Source organism: Corythoichthys intestinalis, chromosome 8, assembly GCF_030265065.1.
Source record: "Corythoichthys intestinalis isolate RoL2023-P3 chromosome 8, ASM3026506v1, whole genome shotgun sequence".
Lineage (NCBI taxonomy): Eukaryota > Metazoa > Chordata > Actinopteri > Syngnathiformes > Syngnathidae > Corythoichthys > Corythoichthys intestinalis.
In genome coordinates, this window is record NC_080402.1 from 24,502,223 (window position 1) to 24,521,994 (window position 19,772).

The 19,772-nt window shown below is 39.8% G+C and overlaps 2 protein-coding genes across 4 annotated transcripts; one reads left to right on the forward strand and one right to left on the reverse strand.

Moving 5' to 3' along the window:
* Positions 1-142: 142 nt before the first annotated feature.
* ugdh (UDP-glucose 6-dehydrogenase) lies at positions 143-18,386 on the forward strand. 3 transcript variants are annotated; one of them, XM_057843963.1, is made up of 15 exons: positions 143-238; positions 915-1,076; positions 1,583-1,684; positions 1,770-1,970; positions 2,047-2,244; positions 2,381-2,528; positions 4,967-5,061; positions 5,155-5,285; positions 6,339-6,478; positions 6,634-6,725; positions 6,801-6,911; positions 7,124-13,433; positions 14,907-15,361; positions 15,823-15,929; positions 16,047-18,386. In XM_057843963.1, the coding sequence occupies exons 2-12, from the start codon at positions 915-917 to the stop codon at positions 7,232-7,234; spliced, it is 1,491 nt and encodes a 496-aa protein (XP_057699946.1). In that variant the 5' UTR covers positions 143-238; the 3' UTR covers positions 7,235-13,433; positions 14,907-15,361; positions 15,823-15,929; positions 16,047-18,386. The 3 variants fall into 3 exon arrangements, with proteins under 3 accessions (XP_057699946.1, XP_057699947.1, XP_057699945.1); XM_057843964.1 differs by lacking the exon at positions 15,823-15,929; XM_057843962.1 differs by lacking the exons at positions 14,907-15,361; positions 15,823-15,929.
* lias (lipoic acid synthetase) lies at positions 7,389-19,316 on the reverse strand. The gene is made up of 11 exons (XM_057843965.1): positions 19,187-19,316; positions 18,765-18,943; positions 16,577-16,670; positions 16,383-16,463; positions 16,032-16,188; positions 15,856-15,913; positions 13,295-13,423; positions 12,695-12,840; positions 12,553-12,623; positions 12,361-12,472; positions 7,389-8,918 (listed from the first exon to the last, which is right to left on the reverse strand). The coding sequence occupies exons 1-11, from the start codon at positions 19,268-19,270 to the stop codon at positions 8,857-8,859; spliced, it is 1,173 nt and encodes a 390-aa protein (XP_057699948.1). The 5' UTR covers positions 19,271-19,316; the 3' UTR covers positions 7,389-8,856.
* Between the last annotated feature and the right edge of the window lie 456 nt (positions 19,317-19,772).

The window sequence follows — 19,772 nt, forward strand, 5'->3', positions numbered from 1 at the left end:
GATATTTCAACTATGTAATAAAATACATCTTTGATTATCCATCGTCCAGTTGTTTTTGTTTGCTTGTTTCGTTTCACTGAACAGGACGTTGGAATTTATCCAACTTTTAAAGTGAAAATCCAATAACCGGAAGCTTGGTTGCGTCACTAGTAAGTCAACTACAACGACTCATCACTGACAGAGCCGCTTCTCATCAGTAGAAGGATTGAAGCGGACCATTTAAGAGAACACGCGAAAGGTAAATTTACGCTTTGAGTGTTATCCAAATTAGTCTAGGTTTTTCCTTTTTTTTTTTTTCCATTCTATTTTTTAAGTTATTGTGCTAAGTAGCTGTTCGCTTGTCACCCAACTCCGACAAAAATTTAAGAGGCTGAAGAATATCCTAAAGTTGGGTGTCGTGTTGGCAGAGGTAAAATACCGCAAGCTAGCCACCTCATTTATTTACCCTTTAACATCCTCTTTGAATTGGTGAATAAGAGTGAATCGGCCAAATTGAAGTGTTGCTAATCTGTTGGTGTGCACAGGAGGCTTGTAGCTAAGGATTCCGAGGAATCCCTCAATGTATGTCTGTGTGCCCGTGTGGGACCTGGATGCAGTGGAATGAATGGCTCTTTATATATGTTTTCAACGTGGCTATCGGGGTTCGACTGGCACTGTTGGTTGGAAAATATTTAGGTGTCAACTTTTAACATTTTAGATACAACCCACTCCCGAATTACTGTAGCAAAATCAAGCATCTGAATTCAAGTCCACACTACTTTTTGACATTTAGGAAGAAGCAGCCCAATACTTGATTTTTTCAGTGATATAATGACGAGAGTTGTATCCTAATACTTTGTTCTCCAAGGCCCATTGGATTTTATTGGTAGATATTCACTGCTGACACTTTAAGCATTTTCCCCCCCACCATACAGATGTTCGAAATTAAAAGAATCTGTTGCATTGGTGCCGGCTACGTGGGAGGCCCAACATGCAGTGTGATAGCCCAAATGTGTCCAGAGATCACCGTGACTGTTGTCGATATCAACGAGTTCCGAATCAATGCCTGGAACTCAGACACGCTTCCCATATATGAGGTATTGTTTCAGCCTTCGGGTTCTTTTCACAAATTCTGTAAAACAAATTTTCCACAAAAGCTTAACCAATCGTACCAGTTTTGGACTGTATTAAATAATTGGTGTGGGGTTAAGGGCAATAAAAGACAGGTTTGCAACTTTGCTTCTAAATTGCCTGCTTTGTGAGGTATGTTTTATGATCAACTGTCCAGATATTGTAAGTCCAAGCACGTCACCTGAGAATAAGGAGTGGCTGCTCACCAAGCTTCCTTTATTGCCATGCCTGATATTAAAGATTTCATCGTGGTAACTGGGTGTGGTCAGAAATGTTGAGCTAAACCAAATTTTAGAGGGTGGGTGGTGGGCTTTGGCTGAGTAAATGTTGACATGCAACCATTTGTGACCAGAGTATTTCAACATAAGGGGAAAAAGAGTTCCAGATGGCTCATTGCAATTGCATCATTGTGACGTGAGTGGGGTTGTGAAGCTCTTTTCACCAAAACAATCTCTTTTCGTCTCCCTCACAGCCTGGCCTGAAAGAGGTGGTTGAATCATGCAGAGGGAGGAACTTATTTTTTTCCACAGACATTGACTCAGCCATTAGGGACGCTGACCTTGTTTTTATCTCCGTGAGTTTTCCAGTCACACCCATGTGAACATACACAATTCTCAAGCTCTCCACTTGAATTCAAACTGAAAAGAATGCCAATGTAGGTAAACACCCCCACCAAGACCTACGGCATGGGGAAAGGCCGTGCCGCCGATCTCAAGTATATTGAATCGTGCGCTCGGAGGATTGTGGAGGTATCTGATGGCTACAAGATAGTCACAGAGAAAAGCACTGTCCCGGTGCGAGCTGCTGAGAGCATTCGCCGGATCTTCGACGCAAACACCAAGCCTAGCCTCAACCTACATGTGTGTATTTGTTGGTATTGGTATTTATTGTGGGTGACTTCATCCCCTATGGTCTCACGATACCCTTTTGCCTCAGGTGTTGTCCAACCCTGAGTTTCTTGCTGAGGGAACAGCGGTGAAGAATTTGAAGGAGCCTGACCGCGTCTTGATTGGTGGAGATGAGACACCAGAGGGTCAAAGTGCAATCAAAGCATTATGTGCCGTGTATGAACACTGGGTGCCCAAGGCCAGAATCATCACCACTAACACGTGGTCATCAGAGCTGTCCAAACTGGTGCGTGTAGGGAAAATTTGACTTCAACAAAAAGAAAATATCAATTGTGATACGTGCTATTTACCATTGTCTCTTCTAATCTCTGTAAGAATTGTGTGCTGGTTTCTATAAACTTCAAATAATTTGGTGTACACAGGCAGCAAATGCATTCCTAGCGCAGCGAATCAGCAGCATCAACAGTATCAGTGCGCTGTGCGAGGCCACCGGGGCTGATGTGGAGGAGGTCGCTAAGGCCATTGGCATGGACCAGAGAATAGGCAGCAGCTTTCTCAAAGCCAGCGTGGGTAAGAAGTGGTGCCATGAATGATTAAAACCAATGGCGGTCTGTGTGGAATTAGAATTCAAATGCAAGGTTGTAGGCCAAACTACTACCATGGAGGACTTAATGGGAGAAATTGCTAATGATGACGTGTTGGTCACAAACTAACACAGCTTTTAGAACGAGTAGAACAAGTTATGAATGACAGCAACTGCCTTCTGATCGGCATTCACTTTTTTTGTTCCCACGCAGTGCATGCACATGAGTGGTTTATAGGAAGGAGGACTAACAATTATGCTACACTAAGCACATAAATGAGCGTCAAGTGCTCAGTAATAGTCGAGTTAAGAAAATGAGTGACAGGAGGAAAAGGTACGTGACAAAAAAAAAACCTGCCTTGGCATCCATCTATAAATGAGATGAGTGAAGACAAGAATATTTTAAACAGTCACTAAAAAATGTGTCGCGTCTATGGTAATAAATATATACAGTGCCTTGCAAAAGTATTCGGCCCCCTTGAATCTTGCAACCTTTCACCACATTTCAGGCTTCAAACATAAAGATATGAAATTTAATTTTTTTGTCAAGAATCAACAACAAGTGGGACACAATCGTGAAGTGGAACAACATTTATTGGATCATTTAAACTTTTTTTTAACATAAAAAACTGAAAAGTGGGGCGTGCAATATTATTCGGCCCCTTTACTTTCAGTGCAGCAAACTCACTCCAGAAGTTCAGTGAGGATCTCTGAATGATCCAATGTTGTCCTAAATGACCGATGATGATAAATAGAATCCACCTGTGTGTAATCAAGTCTCCGTATAAATGCACCTGCTCTGTGATAGTCTCAGGGTTCTGTTTAAAGTGCAGAGAGCATTATGAAAACCAAGGAACACACCAGGCAGGTCCGAGATACTGTTGTGGAGAAGTTTAAAGCCGGATTTGGATACAAAAAGATTTCCCAAGCTTTAAACATCTCAAGGAGCACTGTGCAAGCCATCATATTGAAATGGAAGGAGCATCAGACCACTGCAAATCTACCAAGACCCGGCCGTCCTTCCAAACTTTCTTCTCAAACAAGGAGAAAACTGATCAGAGATGCAGCCAAGAGGCCCATGATCACTCTGGATGAGCTGCAGAGATCTACAGCTGAGGTGGGAGAGTCTGTCCATAGGACAACAATCAGTCGTACACTGCACAAATCTGGCCTTTATGGAAGAGTGGCAAGAAGAAAGCCATTTCTCAAAGATATCCATAAAAAGTCTCGTTTAAAGTTTGCCACAAGCCACCTGGGAGACACACCAAACATGTGGAAGAAGGTGCTCTGGTCAGATGAAACCAAAATTGAACTTTTTGGCCACAATGCAAAACGATATGTTTGGCGTAAAAGCAACACAGCTCATCACCCTGAACACACCATTCCCACTGTCAAACATGGTGGTGGCAGCATTATGGTTTGGGCCTGCTTTTCTTCAGCAGGGACAGGGAAGATGGTTAAAATTGACGGGAAGATGGATGCAGCCAAATACAGGAACATTCTGGAAGAAAACCTGTTGGTATCTGTACAAGACCTGAGACTGGGACGGAGATTATCTTCCAACAGGACAATGATCCAAAACATAAAGCCAAATCTACAATGGAATGGTTAAAAAATAAACGTATCCAGGTGTTAGAATGGCCAAGTCAAAGTCCAGACCTGAATCCAATCGAGAATCTGTGGAAAGAGCTGAAGACTGCTGTTCACAAACACTCTCCATCCAACCTCACTGAGCTCGAGCTGTTTTGCAAGGAAGAATGGGCAAGAATGTCAGTCTCTCGATGTGCAAAACTGATAGAAACATACCCCAAGCGACTTGCAGCTGTAATTGGAGCAAAAGGTGGCGCTACAAAGTATTAACGCAAGGGGGCCGAATAATATTGCACGCCCCACTTTTCAGTTTTTTATTTGTTAAAAAAGTTTAAATTATCCAATAAATTTTGTTCCACTTCACGATTGTGTCCCACTTGTTGTTGATTCTTGACAAAAAATTAAAATTTTATATCTTTGTTTGAAGCCTGAAATGTGGCGAAAGGTTGCAAGGTTCAAGGGGGCTGAATGCTTTTGCAAGGCACTGTATATATAGCTGTGCACTAACAGGGCATGAAAAATCAGTCAGTAAATCCAAATTTTCAAAGTCAACTCATAATTAAATGAACATTGTTGAGTGTATGAATGAGAGCAAATTGCACGCTTGTGGTCCTGGAAGAATAGCATAAAATGAGGTTTGAACTACAAAGTATGAGATTAAAGGTAAAACAATAAAATTATGTAAACAAATTTCCAATGCTTACTTCAGTGTCAAGCTAGTTGGAGGAGATATGACATTGAGCCAAGAGTTCACCGCCAGTAACCACATGGACGAGTAAGCATAGTGAAGATTTATGTATGATTAATTATATACTCCTTTATATCTCTCTTCCAGGTTTTGGTGGAAGCTGTTTTCAGAAGGATGTCCTCAATCTGGTTTATTTGTGTGAAGCCTTAAACCTGCCTGAGGTCGCATCCTACTGGCAACAGGTGAGGAGAGCCAAGATACTAATTGTGTACTGTTTATACGTCTTGGAGGTAATTTTTTTATTGTGGGGTTTCTCGTCCTCTCCCCTATCTCAGGTGATTGATATGAATGAGTACCAAAGACGTCGGTTTGCCTGTAGGATCATTGACTGCCTCTTCAACACAGTGACAGGCAAAAAAATTGCTCTGCTGGGCTTCTCTTTCAAAAAAGACACTGGAGACACGAGGTCTGACCTTTACCCATGCTTTTATAACATTAGTAATATGTTAATCATAAACAGTACATTGTGAGTTTCTGTGTGTGGTGGCGTGGAAAGGGTGTTTCTTCATTGCATTGATGTAATACAAGGTCCAGACAAGACATGTGCCAATTACCAGTTTCAAGGTATATCGTGGTATGAAAATGTCTGGGTTTCAAAACTGCAAAAAAATTTCCGTCATACCTTCCCTACAGTATTAGCTATTTTTTAAGTCCCAAAAATGCAGAGAGAAATCTTGCTTGCAGCTGCAAGGCTCAACCCTCCCCCACCGGTTGTTTCTCAATGTCAGTCAGCTGTGTTACACGATGGCTGGAGGAGGTGAAACTCCTGAACTTCTTGCCCCATCGAAGAAAATGAAATTGCTGATATAGGAATAGTTCGGCTACAGAAAATTTACAGACTGCCGCAGCTTAGAGGAGGATGGCCAACCGACACGTAAAACATGTTTGCGGAGGGCGGCTGCCGAGAAGGCAATACCTCCAATATGATTTTGCGTTTATACAAAATTAAAGGTCAGTAAACGCTGTCATGAATATTTCCCACCAGCTACGAGAGTTAACTCCAGTGTTTTTAGTGTGTCTAGCGGTGGTAAAAAGTGTTGTTTGTTTTTTTTCCTCTCTCTGGCAACTGTGTTGAGAAAGCGAGTGTGTGTATAATTAAACATGATACGAGTCATACACATGTGCTTTTTATAGAAAATCATTATTTTTGTTGTGATTTTAATAATGTTGAGCTTTGGCTGTGGGATTAGGCACATCTAAATGACTGCATTCATTTAAATTTTATTTAGAATATTTCAGTTTTTTGTTTATTTTCAACTTAACATTGTACTTATGTTCGATTTTGCTAATGTTTTGAAAAGAAAAATCCGGTTCTATGCAAAAAGGTTTTTTTCAACACATACATCTCAAAGTAACACATTTTAGAGCTGTAATTGAGATACTATGAAACCGTGATACTGGCACATGCCTAGTCCGAACTAACGCCTTCCCTTTTTACCTTTTTTGTTTGTAACCCCAGAGAGTCATCCAGTATTTACATCTGCAAATATCTGATGGATGAAGGGGCGAAACTATTCATCTATGACCCAAAAGTTCTTAAACAGCAAATTATTCAGGACCTTAAACAGCCCAGCATCTCCGAAGACAAACCTGAAAGAGGTAAGTTGTGCATATGTGTGATTTTGTGTTTACTATGTTGTACTGAACAATAGATTTCCTTCAGTTGTGTAAAAAGGCTAAAATGGCTTACACCAATGTGTTGACTAATGAGTATAAAGGTAAAACTTGGAAAAGTAACTAATGTGTTGAATCAGTTTCAGAGCTGGTGACAGTGACCACGGACCCTTACGAGGCTTGCAAGAGTGCACACGCATTAGTCATCTGTACCGAGTGGGACATGTTTAAGGTCACTAGTCTTTTTTTTTTGTTTGTTTGTAAAACTTCCGCTAAGAAATAGTTTAGACCCCTCATCTCGCCACAGGAACTGGATTATAAGAAGATTTACAAAACCATGCTCAAGCCAGCCTTTATATTTGATGGTCGCAGAGTGCTGGACCACCTCCACGCACACCTTCAGGACATCGGTTTCCAGGTGAAAAACAAGCCACACACACACATGTCAAACCTAACATAAAATATAATGGAAATCCCATTAAAATAAACAACATTGAGAACATATGTAACATTAAGCTTCAGGTGAAGTTGCAGAATGGATGTGAAAAGGTGTCCAAACATCTGGGTGCCAAAAATGAGATGCAACTCGAACTTCACTTGAATCTTATTGACATCTGTTTTTCTTGTCAGATTGAAATCATCGGGAAGAAACTGGCTGCAGCACGAGTTCCTTACACTCCTGCTGCTGTATGTCCCCCCATTAATGCCAATGAGCCTTCTGTCAAGAAAGCCAAAGTTTAAAACTGTTTGCATGCAATGCATTCCACCTCCAACCGTTTGACAAATTCAACAGCAATGTCCAATGGTAGCTCCTGAGTTACTTTGCTGTCAAATCCTGCCTTAAAATCTATAGCGAGTCATACAAGCCATATGAGTTAAGGCTCCGCTGTAGTGGGTTGACAAGTTCAATCTTCAGTCTCGAATTTTTATTTACGTTTAAATCTTTCTAAACACACTAATGTAAATTCATTCCTATGATATTGATCAAGCAATTTTACATGTAGTCAATTATAGGTGCACATTTCACCATTTTAAGTATCATTCCAGCTGTTATTTTTGTACAATTTTATAATTTTTTTAATAAATCATAATGCTGTACGTGTCCGCTGTATATAAAGGGCAAATGCAATAAAATCAACAATTCCTGAATGAGTAAGTCTTTAATTTAAAAAATATACCACTTCAAATAAAATGTTATGAGTCTAGGTATATATCTGGAGTGCTCAAACTTTTACATGCCGCTGTGTAGTTGGATGGGAGTTGGAAGTTTGGTCACACAAGATATAGCAGTTTTCATGGTACTTAAAAAGTGTCGAAAACACTATGATTTATGGTACAAAGATATTACAAAAGTACATCTGAAATAACATGTACAAATTATAACAGAAATTCATTGCAGACATTGGCTTCTTTAAATATTGTGCATTCCAAAAGAACATGTTGAAATAACCCTACCAGCAGCAGCAGTGGCAAGCATCAAAAGTGTTCTTAAATACATTTAAAATGGTGGGGATGGGATGTGATTAGAAGTAGGGATGCCCCAAAAAGTGCGGCCAAAAGTTTGTTTCGAAATGAAACTCTTTTGCTATTGAAAGAAAACAGGAAACAGTCTGGCTTCTCATTGTTTGTGCATTCTGCAGTCTACTGTTCTTAATTTTCTCTGAAAAATTTCCACACTTGAGGCAGTTGCACCTAGCAGCACTGATCTACGGGTGACTCCCAAATTCCCAGTGAAAAGGTTTTACAGGAGTATAGACTTCAGAGGGGAAAATCATCCTAATTTTACTCCATTGTATGTTTTATTTTCTAAAATATATACCGTACATGCGGAGTCTATTTCTATTTACAGTAAATTATTTCACTGATTTTCACTGATTCAAATGTGCCAGGAGCTCACATTCCTGCAAGTGCTGCAAAGTGCAAAAAATCATCCAAGCAAATAATTATTAATTAAAAAGAAAAAATCATGTATTGTAATGTATTTCAGTGTTTTGGATTTTGTTTCTTCATCTCACTTTTGGCTGAGAAGTTTAATTTCAGTGCATCCCTAATTAAAGGTCCCTGAGCTGCAAAGAATGCAGCTTTATTTTCTCTGCATGGACAGTTGACACCTAGGTAGTCATCTATATACCTGCTGGCCTCTCCCCGCTCATCTTCTCTTTAATTATCTCTTGAAATAGTCCATGATGGATGTTGTGTTTTCAAGCTCACTGCCCCCTTCTATTATTTTTTTTTTAAAGTCACTTTGGTGTGCATTTTATTTTCTGAAAATGTTCTGCATTGTGTGTATGCTGCAGTTTGAAGCGATGCATTGTGTCAGCAATGTATATGTGTTTATAGAGAGCTGCCAGGTTTGTTGCGCTTCATTCTTCTATGACAGCTTCTGCTTTTTTCTTCTTAAGCAAATTCTTCAGGAAGAACTCTCCTGTAGAGTGGAGACAAATGGTTAACTCATTCGTGCAGGAATTAACCATTTCTTTTCAGTAAATGTTTTTATTACATTCATATTGGACGGGGGTCTCAAAATTGCGGCCCAAAGGCCAATTCCGGCCTATGGCACGATATTGTGAGGCCACTATTTGACATCCAATTGTAGTAGTAGAAATAGTTTCGGCCACATGTAATTTGCAATGGGAGATAAATATATTTTATATAAATAATTGTAAATAAAATAAATGAAATCATTGAAGGATCCACTTTGGAAAAACAATTTAAAGAGACTGTACAGAGTTGTCCCTTTCTAACTCGAAACTGCTACCTCCGGCATGAAGCGTAACTGCAGCTTGTGCATGGTGCGCATGCTTGTACGAGCACGAACACAAAGCAACGAGCGTTTTGCCCATAAAATCATTTTTAAAAAAAGTTAGTAGCAAGTCTCAAGTGGGTTATAAAAGTGTTTTTGCAAAGCAGAGACTAGGCGCAGCCTCTGTAAAACAGCGCTGCTGCTGCGGGGACGTGTGTGGACGTGCACAAGCGCGTGTTCACCTTCTATTAAAGGTAGGGTTGTTCCAGGGGCGGACTGGGACTAAAAAGCAGCCCTGGACTTTGACTCAGCCCAGCCCACAAGAATCGCTATACGAAGGGAAACACAGATCCCCTAGGGGGGTCCGGGGGCATGAAACCCAACCAACCCCCCCGGGGGAAAATTTTTTTTTTTTTACATTTTATTGTAAAATGCATTAATTTCGTGCACTTTGAGAGAAAATGAAGAAAATGTGTCTAGACTGTTACTGTCTGACTTGGGGCGCTCAAAGTACTGCAAGGCTGAACTGGAGTTGGGTTCATTTTCTGTACTAGCTCTATGCTCAACCTGAATAAACAAATGAAAGAATTTATTTTTCAAATCAAGTTTTATGTATCCAATTGATTATAATATATCTCTATATATCTCTGTCTCTAAAATGATTTCATTTTTTATGCCACAATTCAGTGGTCTCCAAACTATTCCACATAGAGCCGCAGCGGGCGCAGGATTTCATTCCAACAAAACAAGACAACACCTATGCACCAATCTGGTGTCTTACAAGTGTAGTCAGTTGATTGCAGTCAGATGCTGCTTGTTTTAGCAGAAACTTCATTGGTTAAACTGTCGCTACTCGATCGGTTGAAACAAAAACCAGGCTCCACAGCGGCCCATGAGGACCGGTTTGGAGACCCCTGTCATAATTAATCTTGCCATACAAATAATAAATTTCAATGAAAATACAATAAACACTTCAAGACAAATCCTGTATACATAACCTTCATTGGAAAGTATTAACCAGAAAACAAAACGATATATAAATGACTAAAAATATATATCATATCAATTTAACTACCTAAACTTTAAACTAAAACCAATCTTTTTATTAATATTTTGTTATATTTCTTCTGAATTAATATTGCAGCTGCGTGTGCATACGTTGTTTTACAGCTAAAATATTTTTTCTTAGGAGAGTGATAGTAGGACTAGCATGCTCTAACTTGACACGATTGCAGATGGACTAGCTGGCACTAACCCTTTAACTGTCATTTATTCCATTTAAAATGTAGCTACCTGGTGGATAACAATTGGCAGTATACCGAGCAAGTGACCCTCTTCATCCCTTTTTACTTGCCCTGCGCTTGTCTGGGGAACTTCCACCAGCTTATCATTAACCCCTCTCTCTTCTTTTCTCTCTCCCCCTGCACCGGCTGCACGCCAGAGCGGCTGCCGCTCCCCCTCTCACCATCGCCGGGGGCTGGGCTGCTGTTACCCGACGTGGCCGTTGCAGCCAGACTGCTGCTTGCGAAAATATTTGTCAACTTATGACATTTTTATGCTTCGCCCTCCAGTTTCTTTAATTTTTTTTTCTCCCTAACCTTCTCCGCGCCACCCTTCTCTTTTCTTTTTTTGTCACCACATCCACATTATGCATTAACGCTTCTCGCTATTTTGCTTCCACAAGGAACCAATGAAGGCTACTCTGTGCTTTCTTCGTTCTTCTATAAGACTGGCGATTGCTGCCACCTGTCGGATTGGATGCGAACTGTAGATAATCAGAGGCTAGGGGGGATAAAAACAGTCATGTATAATGAATGGCGGCCGCCGGCCGTTCTGTGATCCTCCAGAACCCACAGATTACCAGTCCGCCCCTGGGTTGTTCCGATCATGTTTTTTTGCTCCGATCCGATCCCGATCGTTTTAGTTTGAGTATCTGCCGATCCCGATATTTCCCGATCTGATTGCTTTTTTTTGCTCCCGAATCAATTCCAATCATTCCCGATAATTTTTCCCGATCATATACATTTTGGCAATGCATTAAGAAAAAAAATGAATAAAACTCACGCTTAACGCCCTCCGCTTAAAATAAAGTTACACGACGTCACTTCCATGTTCCAAGTTTTTTTCGGTGCCACACTTTGTGAGTGCGACAATAAATGGCAGGGGAGGATGTTTGTTGTGATTATGAACCAATCTTTAAACCAAAACTAAAGACTCTGGATGAGTGTAAGACATTTTGTCTGTAACGTTAAATACAATTAGAAAACGATTTAATTAAAAAATATATATATATTTTAAAAAAGGCCTGTCCGATATTTTTTTGCCGATTCCGATACTTTGAAAATGACGTGATCGGACCCGATCGATCGGGACATCTCTAATTAAAGGTAAGGAAAAGGGCTTTAAGGGGCAGTCTCTGTTAATACGTCAAGTCTCTGTGTACTCATCAAGGCGTTGGTGGCGCATACATGGAGTAGAAAAGTATTTGAATTAACTTTTAAACTCCCTAAATCCCTTACAGGCCCTTTAAATAGCAATTAAAACAAAAAATGCAAGTAAAAAAGCCATTAGTAGTAAAGAAAAAAAAGGTAAATAATTCTAAACATTTTTTCAAAAATAATTAAAAAAATAAAAAGTGAAAATTTCTAATTTAATTTTTTTTTTTTTCCCAAATAAAAGTGGCTCGTGTGTATTTTGGTCAGGGATTTTTTTTTTTTTTTTAATCGCTTGTGACTTCACATAGCTTAACTCTGGCTGCCACTGGTGGCAATAGACATCCAATTTTACTGGGAGGGACTGGAAGTGATCAAATGATTGCTTGGACAGCTATTGCTGTTATTTCAATGGGTGTTTTCATTTTCAATATCGATTTGCTGCTTATACTAATTACCACAATACATACATACAGTATGGGAAAACCCATTTGCAGTGTATCAAATACTTGTTCTCCCCACTGTACATGGCCTGGGCTAGCAGTGAATTAGTTAGGCTAATGATAACTTTTGAATATATATCCACCGACGGGATCACTGTCCCTGAGAGGGTTCATTCATAATTCAGTATCACTTCAATAAAAATGTGATCCAAATTTGGTCTTCTTGCATTCCCAAGCCTCATTTCTCACCTGCTTTGTAGGAGGATCGAACCAGTGGCCCACTGGCAGTGTAGACAAACCCCATGTCATTGCCGACTTTCTCCCAATATGCAAACTTCTCTGGAGTTACATATTCTTCCACCTAAGTCCACATACAAATTTATAGTTGACATAAGGTCAAATACAGTTTGGATTGCTCTGGACTGCATATATGTACTGTACCTTTAAGTGGCGTTTGGTGGGTTGCATGTACTGTCCCAGTGTCAGGCAATCCACTCCAGCTTCACGTAGCTCTGGAAAATAAAAAAACTGTGTGACCTCCAATCCTTTCAAACAAAATATCAAAGATTTTCAGTGCACCTACCGTTAAGTGTATTTTGTATTTGTTGGTCAGTCTCTCCCAATCCCAGCATTATAGACGTCTTGGTAAGTAAAGTAGGTTTGGCCTCTTTGGCGTGTTTCAGAACACTCAGGGATTGGTCAAAGTTGGCTCTAGGGTCTCGGACATGCCTAGAATGACAGAGTGGGCGTGTTAAAAAGGCAGCTTTACCAAGCATTTTAAAAAAAAAAAGAAAAGAAAAAAAAAAAGTAAAATGAATATTATAGGTCTTGGAGTTTCACCCCCTGAACAAAAATGTGAGGTCTACTTTTCATTTATTAACTTACTTTCGCAGTTACACCACTGGTAAAATGCATTCACTGTAGATAAATGTGCTGTATAAGTACTCTCCATTTACCATTGTACCATATTCAGTGGTTTTTATTTTTATATACGAGTTCTATCAACCTGAGACAAATTCATTTGTAATTTTCTATATTTCAGAGTGTGTACTTTTTCTACTTCTACTGAAAGGTAACCTTCCATTTCTAACCTTTCATGTCAGGTTCACAAGACAAACTGCAAAAATTTGAATTGGACACAAGGTCACCTTTAAGCAAAAGGGGTTGCATTAGTAATATTTACCTCTGCAGCTCACGGACCGTCTCCACGTTGTGCGCGTATACATCCAGACCTGACAGGGCGATCTTCTCAACTGCTGCAAGGTCACCCCGGAAATCAGGTGTCAGACATTCAACCAGGATCTGAGGATTCCTAAATGAAGGTAACAGCATCGATGTTTTTAGAACAGTAGTTTGGTTTTAGCAACGTATTTTTCTTTCTTTCTTTTTTTTTGGGGGGGGGACTTTTCTCCCACACAACATTGTTCTGTGCCTTTTTAATGTTGAAAAAAAAATAATTAAAATTAAAATGCTGAAAATTACAATGAGAAAAACAGAAAAGAAACAAAACAAAACAATAACGAAGAAAGCTCACTTTACCAGATATATATAAAATATGGATTCATCGCAATGGGCGATTCCTACACACAGACGCTCTCCAGTCTCCAATAAATCAATGAAGCCTTTAAAAACTATTTCGCCACTTAGAAACAAAGCCCTTTGCATATAGGTGAATTTAAAAAAGTGTTTGAGTTGCTTTTAAAGAAAAAGTGTAAAAAAGAAGAACAGAAACAATTACTGAAGGCCTCCACATCTACAAATAAGACAGCACATAGACCATCATACCTGATGCCATGGCGGCTCCTGGCATGGGCTGGTTGGGTAGTCGCCTGAGACGGCAATTTGCTAGAGGCACACGTGCGAGGTGCACCACTAATTATCTAAAACTATAATTGGTGCCCGTACCGTTGCAATGACGCCCCCAGTAGACTGCCGTTACTGTCTGCACGTTACTCATAACAGGAGGGGGGCGGGGATTGGATTAGTGAGTGGTCAATGTCACTCACCTAGGATTGTCACATTATTGAAAAATGTGTGTCTGGTGGGGGGGCAGTGTGAGTAACTTAGGATAGTTTCATACTGCAGGTCTTAATGCACAAATCCAATTTTTTCATGTTTTTCTGACTCGAGCCAACAATTAACTTGACAGTCTGAACGGGACAGGTCACAGAAAAGTGGACCATTTCAAATCCGATCTAGGTCACTTTCGTTTGTGGTTAAAATCCGATCCGGGCAAATTGTTCCCAGAATGTGGCTGTGGTCCGAAGTGTCAAGTCCCCCAGATCAGAATTCATGCAGCAATTAGGTTAGCAAAGAGCGAGAGAGACTTAACTATGGAGTTGTACATTACCATTAGCCCTGAGCTTGAACACGGCTTTTAGGGAAGAGGCGGGCTTGAAAACAGTCATTAAAAAATAAAGTGTGGTGGGGGGGTATGTGTGCGTCACATATAAGCTTAACGCGGATTATTTATGTCTGTTATTTGTGTCCTCTTTTTGGAAATCAAAATATGATCACCCTAGATTCTAGGGTGATCATATTTTGATATTCTATTATATTCTACTTTATTCGAGCAAGGGGACTTCACCATCGTCAGTTCATTCATTTTCTTGAAGAAACTGATGCTGATCACACGGAGTTACTTTACCATTCTAATGTCCACTGGTTAAGTTTGGGAAAAGTATGTTAACGTGTGTGGGAGCTCAAACAGGACATTATTTCATTTTTGGAGCTACTTGAGAATACTGACCATTTTCCTGAGCTGAATGACATAGATTATTGGCTTTGTGATATAGCTTTTACTGTGGACATACTGACACACATTAACAAGCTGAACGTGAAGCTACAAGGGAAACACAAGTTTGTTCGTGAAATGCAAGCAAACATGTCCCTTCTCACACGACCCGGAAACGGCGCCACAGGAGTTGCAGTTGGAACTGATTATCTCCAATGTGACATGGTGTTAAAGGACAAGTTCAACTCCTTGAAACTGGATGAGTTTTATGCTTCATTAAGTGCAGCCAAATTTCCAAACATTAAGAAGATGGCACAGAGGATGCTGTTGTTATTTGGCTCTACATATGTGTGTGAACAGACTTTTAGTGTGATGAACACCAACAAAGCACCCCACAGATCCCAGATGAGTGACGAACACCTCAGATCTGTTCTGAGAATTGCCACAACAGAAATACCACCAGACTTCGATGCACTGGCTAAAATGGGTGATCAACAACACTGTTCTCGTTAAAAGGTATGTTAATACTTCAATGCTTTTTTTCTGTTTTTTGTTTGATATGCACTGTTAACAAATGCAGTTATTTATATGTATAGTATCTTGTGCTGACCCGGCCCGTTTGTCAAATGTTAAAAGTCAATGTGGCCCCCAAGCCAAAAAGTTTGCCCACCCCTGCCCTAGAATGACGTTGAGCCAGCATTTGTTTTGATGCTCCTGCGCCTGCGGGTCAGTTTGCACAGTGAATCTCGTACTGCGAATTAGTGCGCATCTGTGATACTTGAACGGGCTCAATGGACGAAGGCAGTCTGAACAGGCATGCCAAAAAAAGTTATGGCAAAAAATCGAAATTGTGCATTAAGACCGGCAGTATGAACCTAGCCTTAGTCTAAAGAAATGCCATTTATAGTACAAGCTATTTACGTTAGGCTTATTTCAAATTCCATTTTGTCTTCATTTTCATTTACCTCAAAAATCAGGAGAGATGATGACGCTTCATCAAGTTCATTTACCTTTCCTTCAGGTGAGAAACAGTCTTGGCGAAATGCTCCGCCCCTCCATCGGCAATATCTACCAATGTCAAAGCGTAGGTTTGAATATCAAAGAGACTACTGTTATGTATTATAACTCCAAATGCTACATTTCTGCTATGGAGTAGGTGCAGTTTCCCTTTCATTTCTTGTCTTACCATCTCTGTCCACAGAAGTGAGCACCACATAGTCCAAGCCCCATGCAACAATGGCCTTTGCAGTGTTGTAGGGCTCTTCAGGGTCCAGAGGCGGTGGCAGACGAGCAGTCTTGACAGAACAAAAGCGGCATCCACGGGTGCATGTGTCTCCCATAAGCTGGCCACGAGGAGATAACGAACAAAACGTCATAAACAACCTCAAGCAGCATCACTGCACTTTCTATTACTTCAAGAAAGCATATAGTAAATGAATTCTTTTCATCCATTGCGCGTTGGCAACGTAGATCTTTTCAAACGATGCATTAAAAAATGTATACAAGTATGTGTCCAAGTTGCATGTTACAGACTGACCATGATGGTGGCTGTGGCTGTAGAATACTCTCCTCCTCCCCAGCATTCCCCAATGTTAGGACACCTGGCTTCCTCACATACCTAAATGGGATGAACTAAACTTATATAAATTCTTGACAACTTAATGTAGAGGGTCCATTTATTTCTACTTGCAAATTGATCAAAATTTCTTTGTTATACTTTGTGTAGCTTACAGTATGAAGGTTGAGGTCTCTAAGAGAGTTCTTCAGCCTGTTGTAGTTTCTACCAATAGGGATTTCAGTCTTCAGCCAAGGGGGCAGCCGAAGCCTGCGAGAGGGATTTTTAAAGCAGTGACAAGCATTAATAGGCACCGATATAGAATGCTTTGAGGCTGTAATGCATTATTAACAGACATTATTGTTCTTGATTTCTATTCATAATGTAATTTCTGAGATAACCGCCATATCTAAATCCTCTCATTCTTAAAAGAACTTGAACTGCTGAATGTCAGCGCATAGAATACATTCTGATTTTTGAAACTCCTACACAAACCTGAATAAATGTTTTATATGTACCGTATTGGCCCGAATATAAGACACGTGTTTTTTGCATTGAAATAACACTGAAAAAGAGGGGGTTCTCTTATATTCGCGGTCTAGAAATTATACCCATTCACGACGCTAGATGGTGCCAGATATTATTGAAGCGATGTTCTGACATGACAGATCTCGCTACTCTCCCCATTCACGACGCTAGATGGCGCCAGATATCATTGAAGCGATGTGCTGTCATGACAGATCTCAGCTGCTCTTTTTAGTTTAACCAGTTTGCATTATTTTATTGCAATGTTTTTCCTTATTCAGATTTGTTGCAAGACTACAGTTATAGTTAGACTTCACTTTGATGGTGAATGCAGTTATTGCAATTTTGTTGTTTTATCACAATAGATTGGTTTATTTACATTTCAAAAACCAGAAGCCATTCATTTACAAATGTGATTGCACTTTAGTTTAAATATTTAAATGTTCAGATATTAAGATTTGAATGACGCAAAATAACATGCTTTTTCTCTCAAATATATTGTTATAATCATCTGTTTCGGATGTACTGTAATTATTTTCTGTATAAAAATTAATTTGGTGTTCAAAAAGTCTTTTTTCAAACTTGAGTCTTGAAAAAAGGGGGTCACCTTATAATCAGGGCCGTCTTATATTCGGGCCAATACGGTATATTAGAAATCAATCGGGGTTTTATTAAGATAATAATGAGCGGTGTTGTTATAACAGTGTTAGAGTATAACGGGGTTACTAACGGTGTTATTTTTGTCACTAGTAAGTAATAGAATTAATTACTATTCCCATCTTTGCAACACCGTTACTGACGATGTGAAGGCACGTGTTACTACAATTTGGTTGAATCACAGGCGAGATGTCTGAGAGACACGGAAAGAGCAGAGCGGGAGGGGGGCGTGGGGAAGGGAGTTGTGACTCCGTTGCAAACGCGATGCTAGGTGGCTCGGATTAGCATTTAGCGTGGCGAGCGTCATCTTAAACTCCGGCATTTTTTTTTTTTTTTTTTTTGTTAAAGTACACTTTGTGGCGTTCAGGTAGGTACAATTAATTGAAAATAAGGGACTGTTTGCCTGTTGAGTATATATCATCATCACCATGTGCGCGTTAATCCTTGTAGATGCTACAATATAATTTTTATTTTTTTTCATTACCAAAAATAGTCACTTGCCCTACATTTTCTTGAACAACGTATCCATAAACCTTGTGTGATCTTTTTTTTTTTTTTTAATAAAACAACTACAGCAAAGTAGGAGATGGAAGCGATTCAGAGCCTCACCTGCATATTGAAAAATATTTCTCTCCAGAATATTTGTGACAGTACACAGAAGTCATGGTTCAGTACGTACCTCGGTACAGAGGTCACGGTTCGGTGCGGATTCAGTTCAACAGGAAAAACAAAAAGGCTTTTTTTCTCACAGCATTTGAATGTTAAAGTTTGTATAACATTACACTCTTATGTAGGTGACATTTTTTTTTTTTTAAATGTAAAAAGTATAACCTATGTTTTCGGGGGGGGAATCAGAAAGACAGTTCAATTCAATCAGTTAATGTAAACATATTTGATGTGAAAGATGTTATAGAATGGATCATGTAATAATGTGTAGAACATAAAAATACTTTTTGTAACTCTCACTAATTACTTTTTAAAAGTACGATTAACAACACTGCTGACGAGCTTGTAAAGCCCAAAAAAAGATTTCATTTTATTACATTACATTATTTGCTCTAATGACATTGAAAGGGGGAGAAAAAAAGAAACGGTTTCTTTTTTTCTTATTAAATGGTATCTTATCCTAAGTCAACAGACCAAATTAATGAAGATGGAAATTTTTGAGCACCCAAAACCCACCTCTCCCCCTTCTGCCTCTTCAAGTTGCCTCTATACTCTGCCCAGTTGCTTCTCTCGGAAAGTTCTCCTGAAATGAAGTCTTGCAGTGTTGGACCATCATCATCACTCAGTGTCTTTTCATTCCTGTCAGTCGGTCTGGGAGAAGACTTCGCCGCAGATGAAACGCCGCTCGTGTAGACCTGTTGTAGGTGACAGGAATGACCGTTCATGACACAGCTCACATCCTAACTTATGCCACGTAGTTACGCAATGTATACTGTCAAGTTTGTCCGCAACCAGCGATTTATTTGTAAACTTTGCCCTTGTTACGTTATAAGAACAGCAGGCCAGTGACGGAGCGTACATCAAATGAAACAATCAGTATCACATGTTATGTTTCCAAACCGAATTAATTTCACAGAGTGTTCGAATGAAATACTGACATGGGAAATACTTGGCGCTCCCGACCAGAGGCGGTTTGCTGTGAAACGGCCAGCTACACAGCAGCTTTGCTTGAGTAACGCCATGACATTGGCTAACAATATCCAAGAGATCGAACAATACACATCGAGGATCGACTGTTCACGCCTGGTGTTGCGTTTATGTGACAGCGCCAGAATTGGAAAAGCGAAAACTTGTCAGATTTTTTTTTGTTGCAGTCAGAGATACCCATGTCTATGGAACTAGATGCTAAAAGCGGGCTATGAGCCGATCGGGACGGCCATTATCGATTATCACCCATCTTGCGTCACTGCCAAATAGCAATAAATTGCAAGATTTTCAACCAATTTCAAAAAGGCTTGGCTTTTCATTAATGCCAGATGTGCAGTAAATTAATTGCACACTTGAATCTTTTTTTTTTTTTTTTTTTTTTTAAATCAACCTGACCTTAGCCACTTAAATGCGGTTCGTAATAATACAAACCGTTTGAAAATGTGTCGAAATCTATCGGAGTTAAGAGTATTTTAATGGGGGAAATCACTCATCATTGATTCAAAAGAGCCTGCCTGAATTGGCACTGTTTTAAGA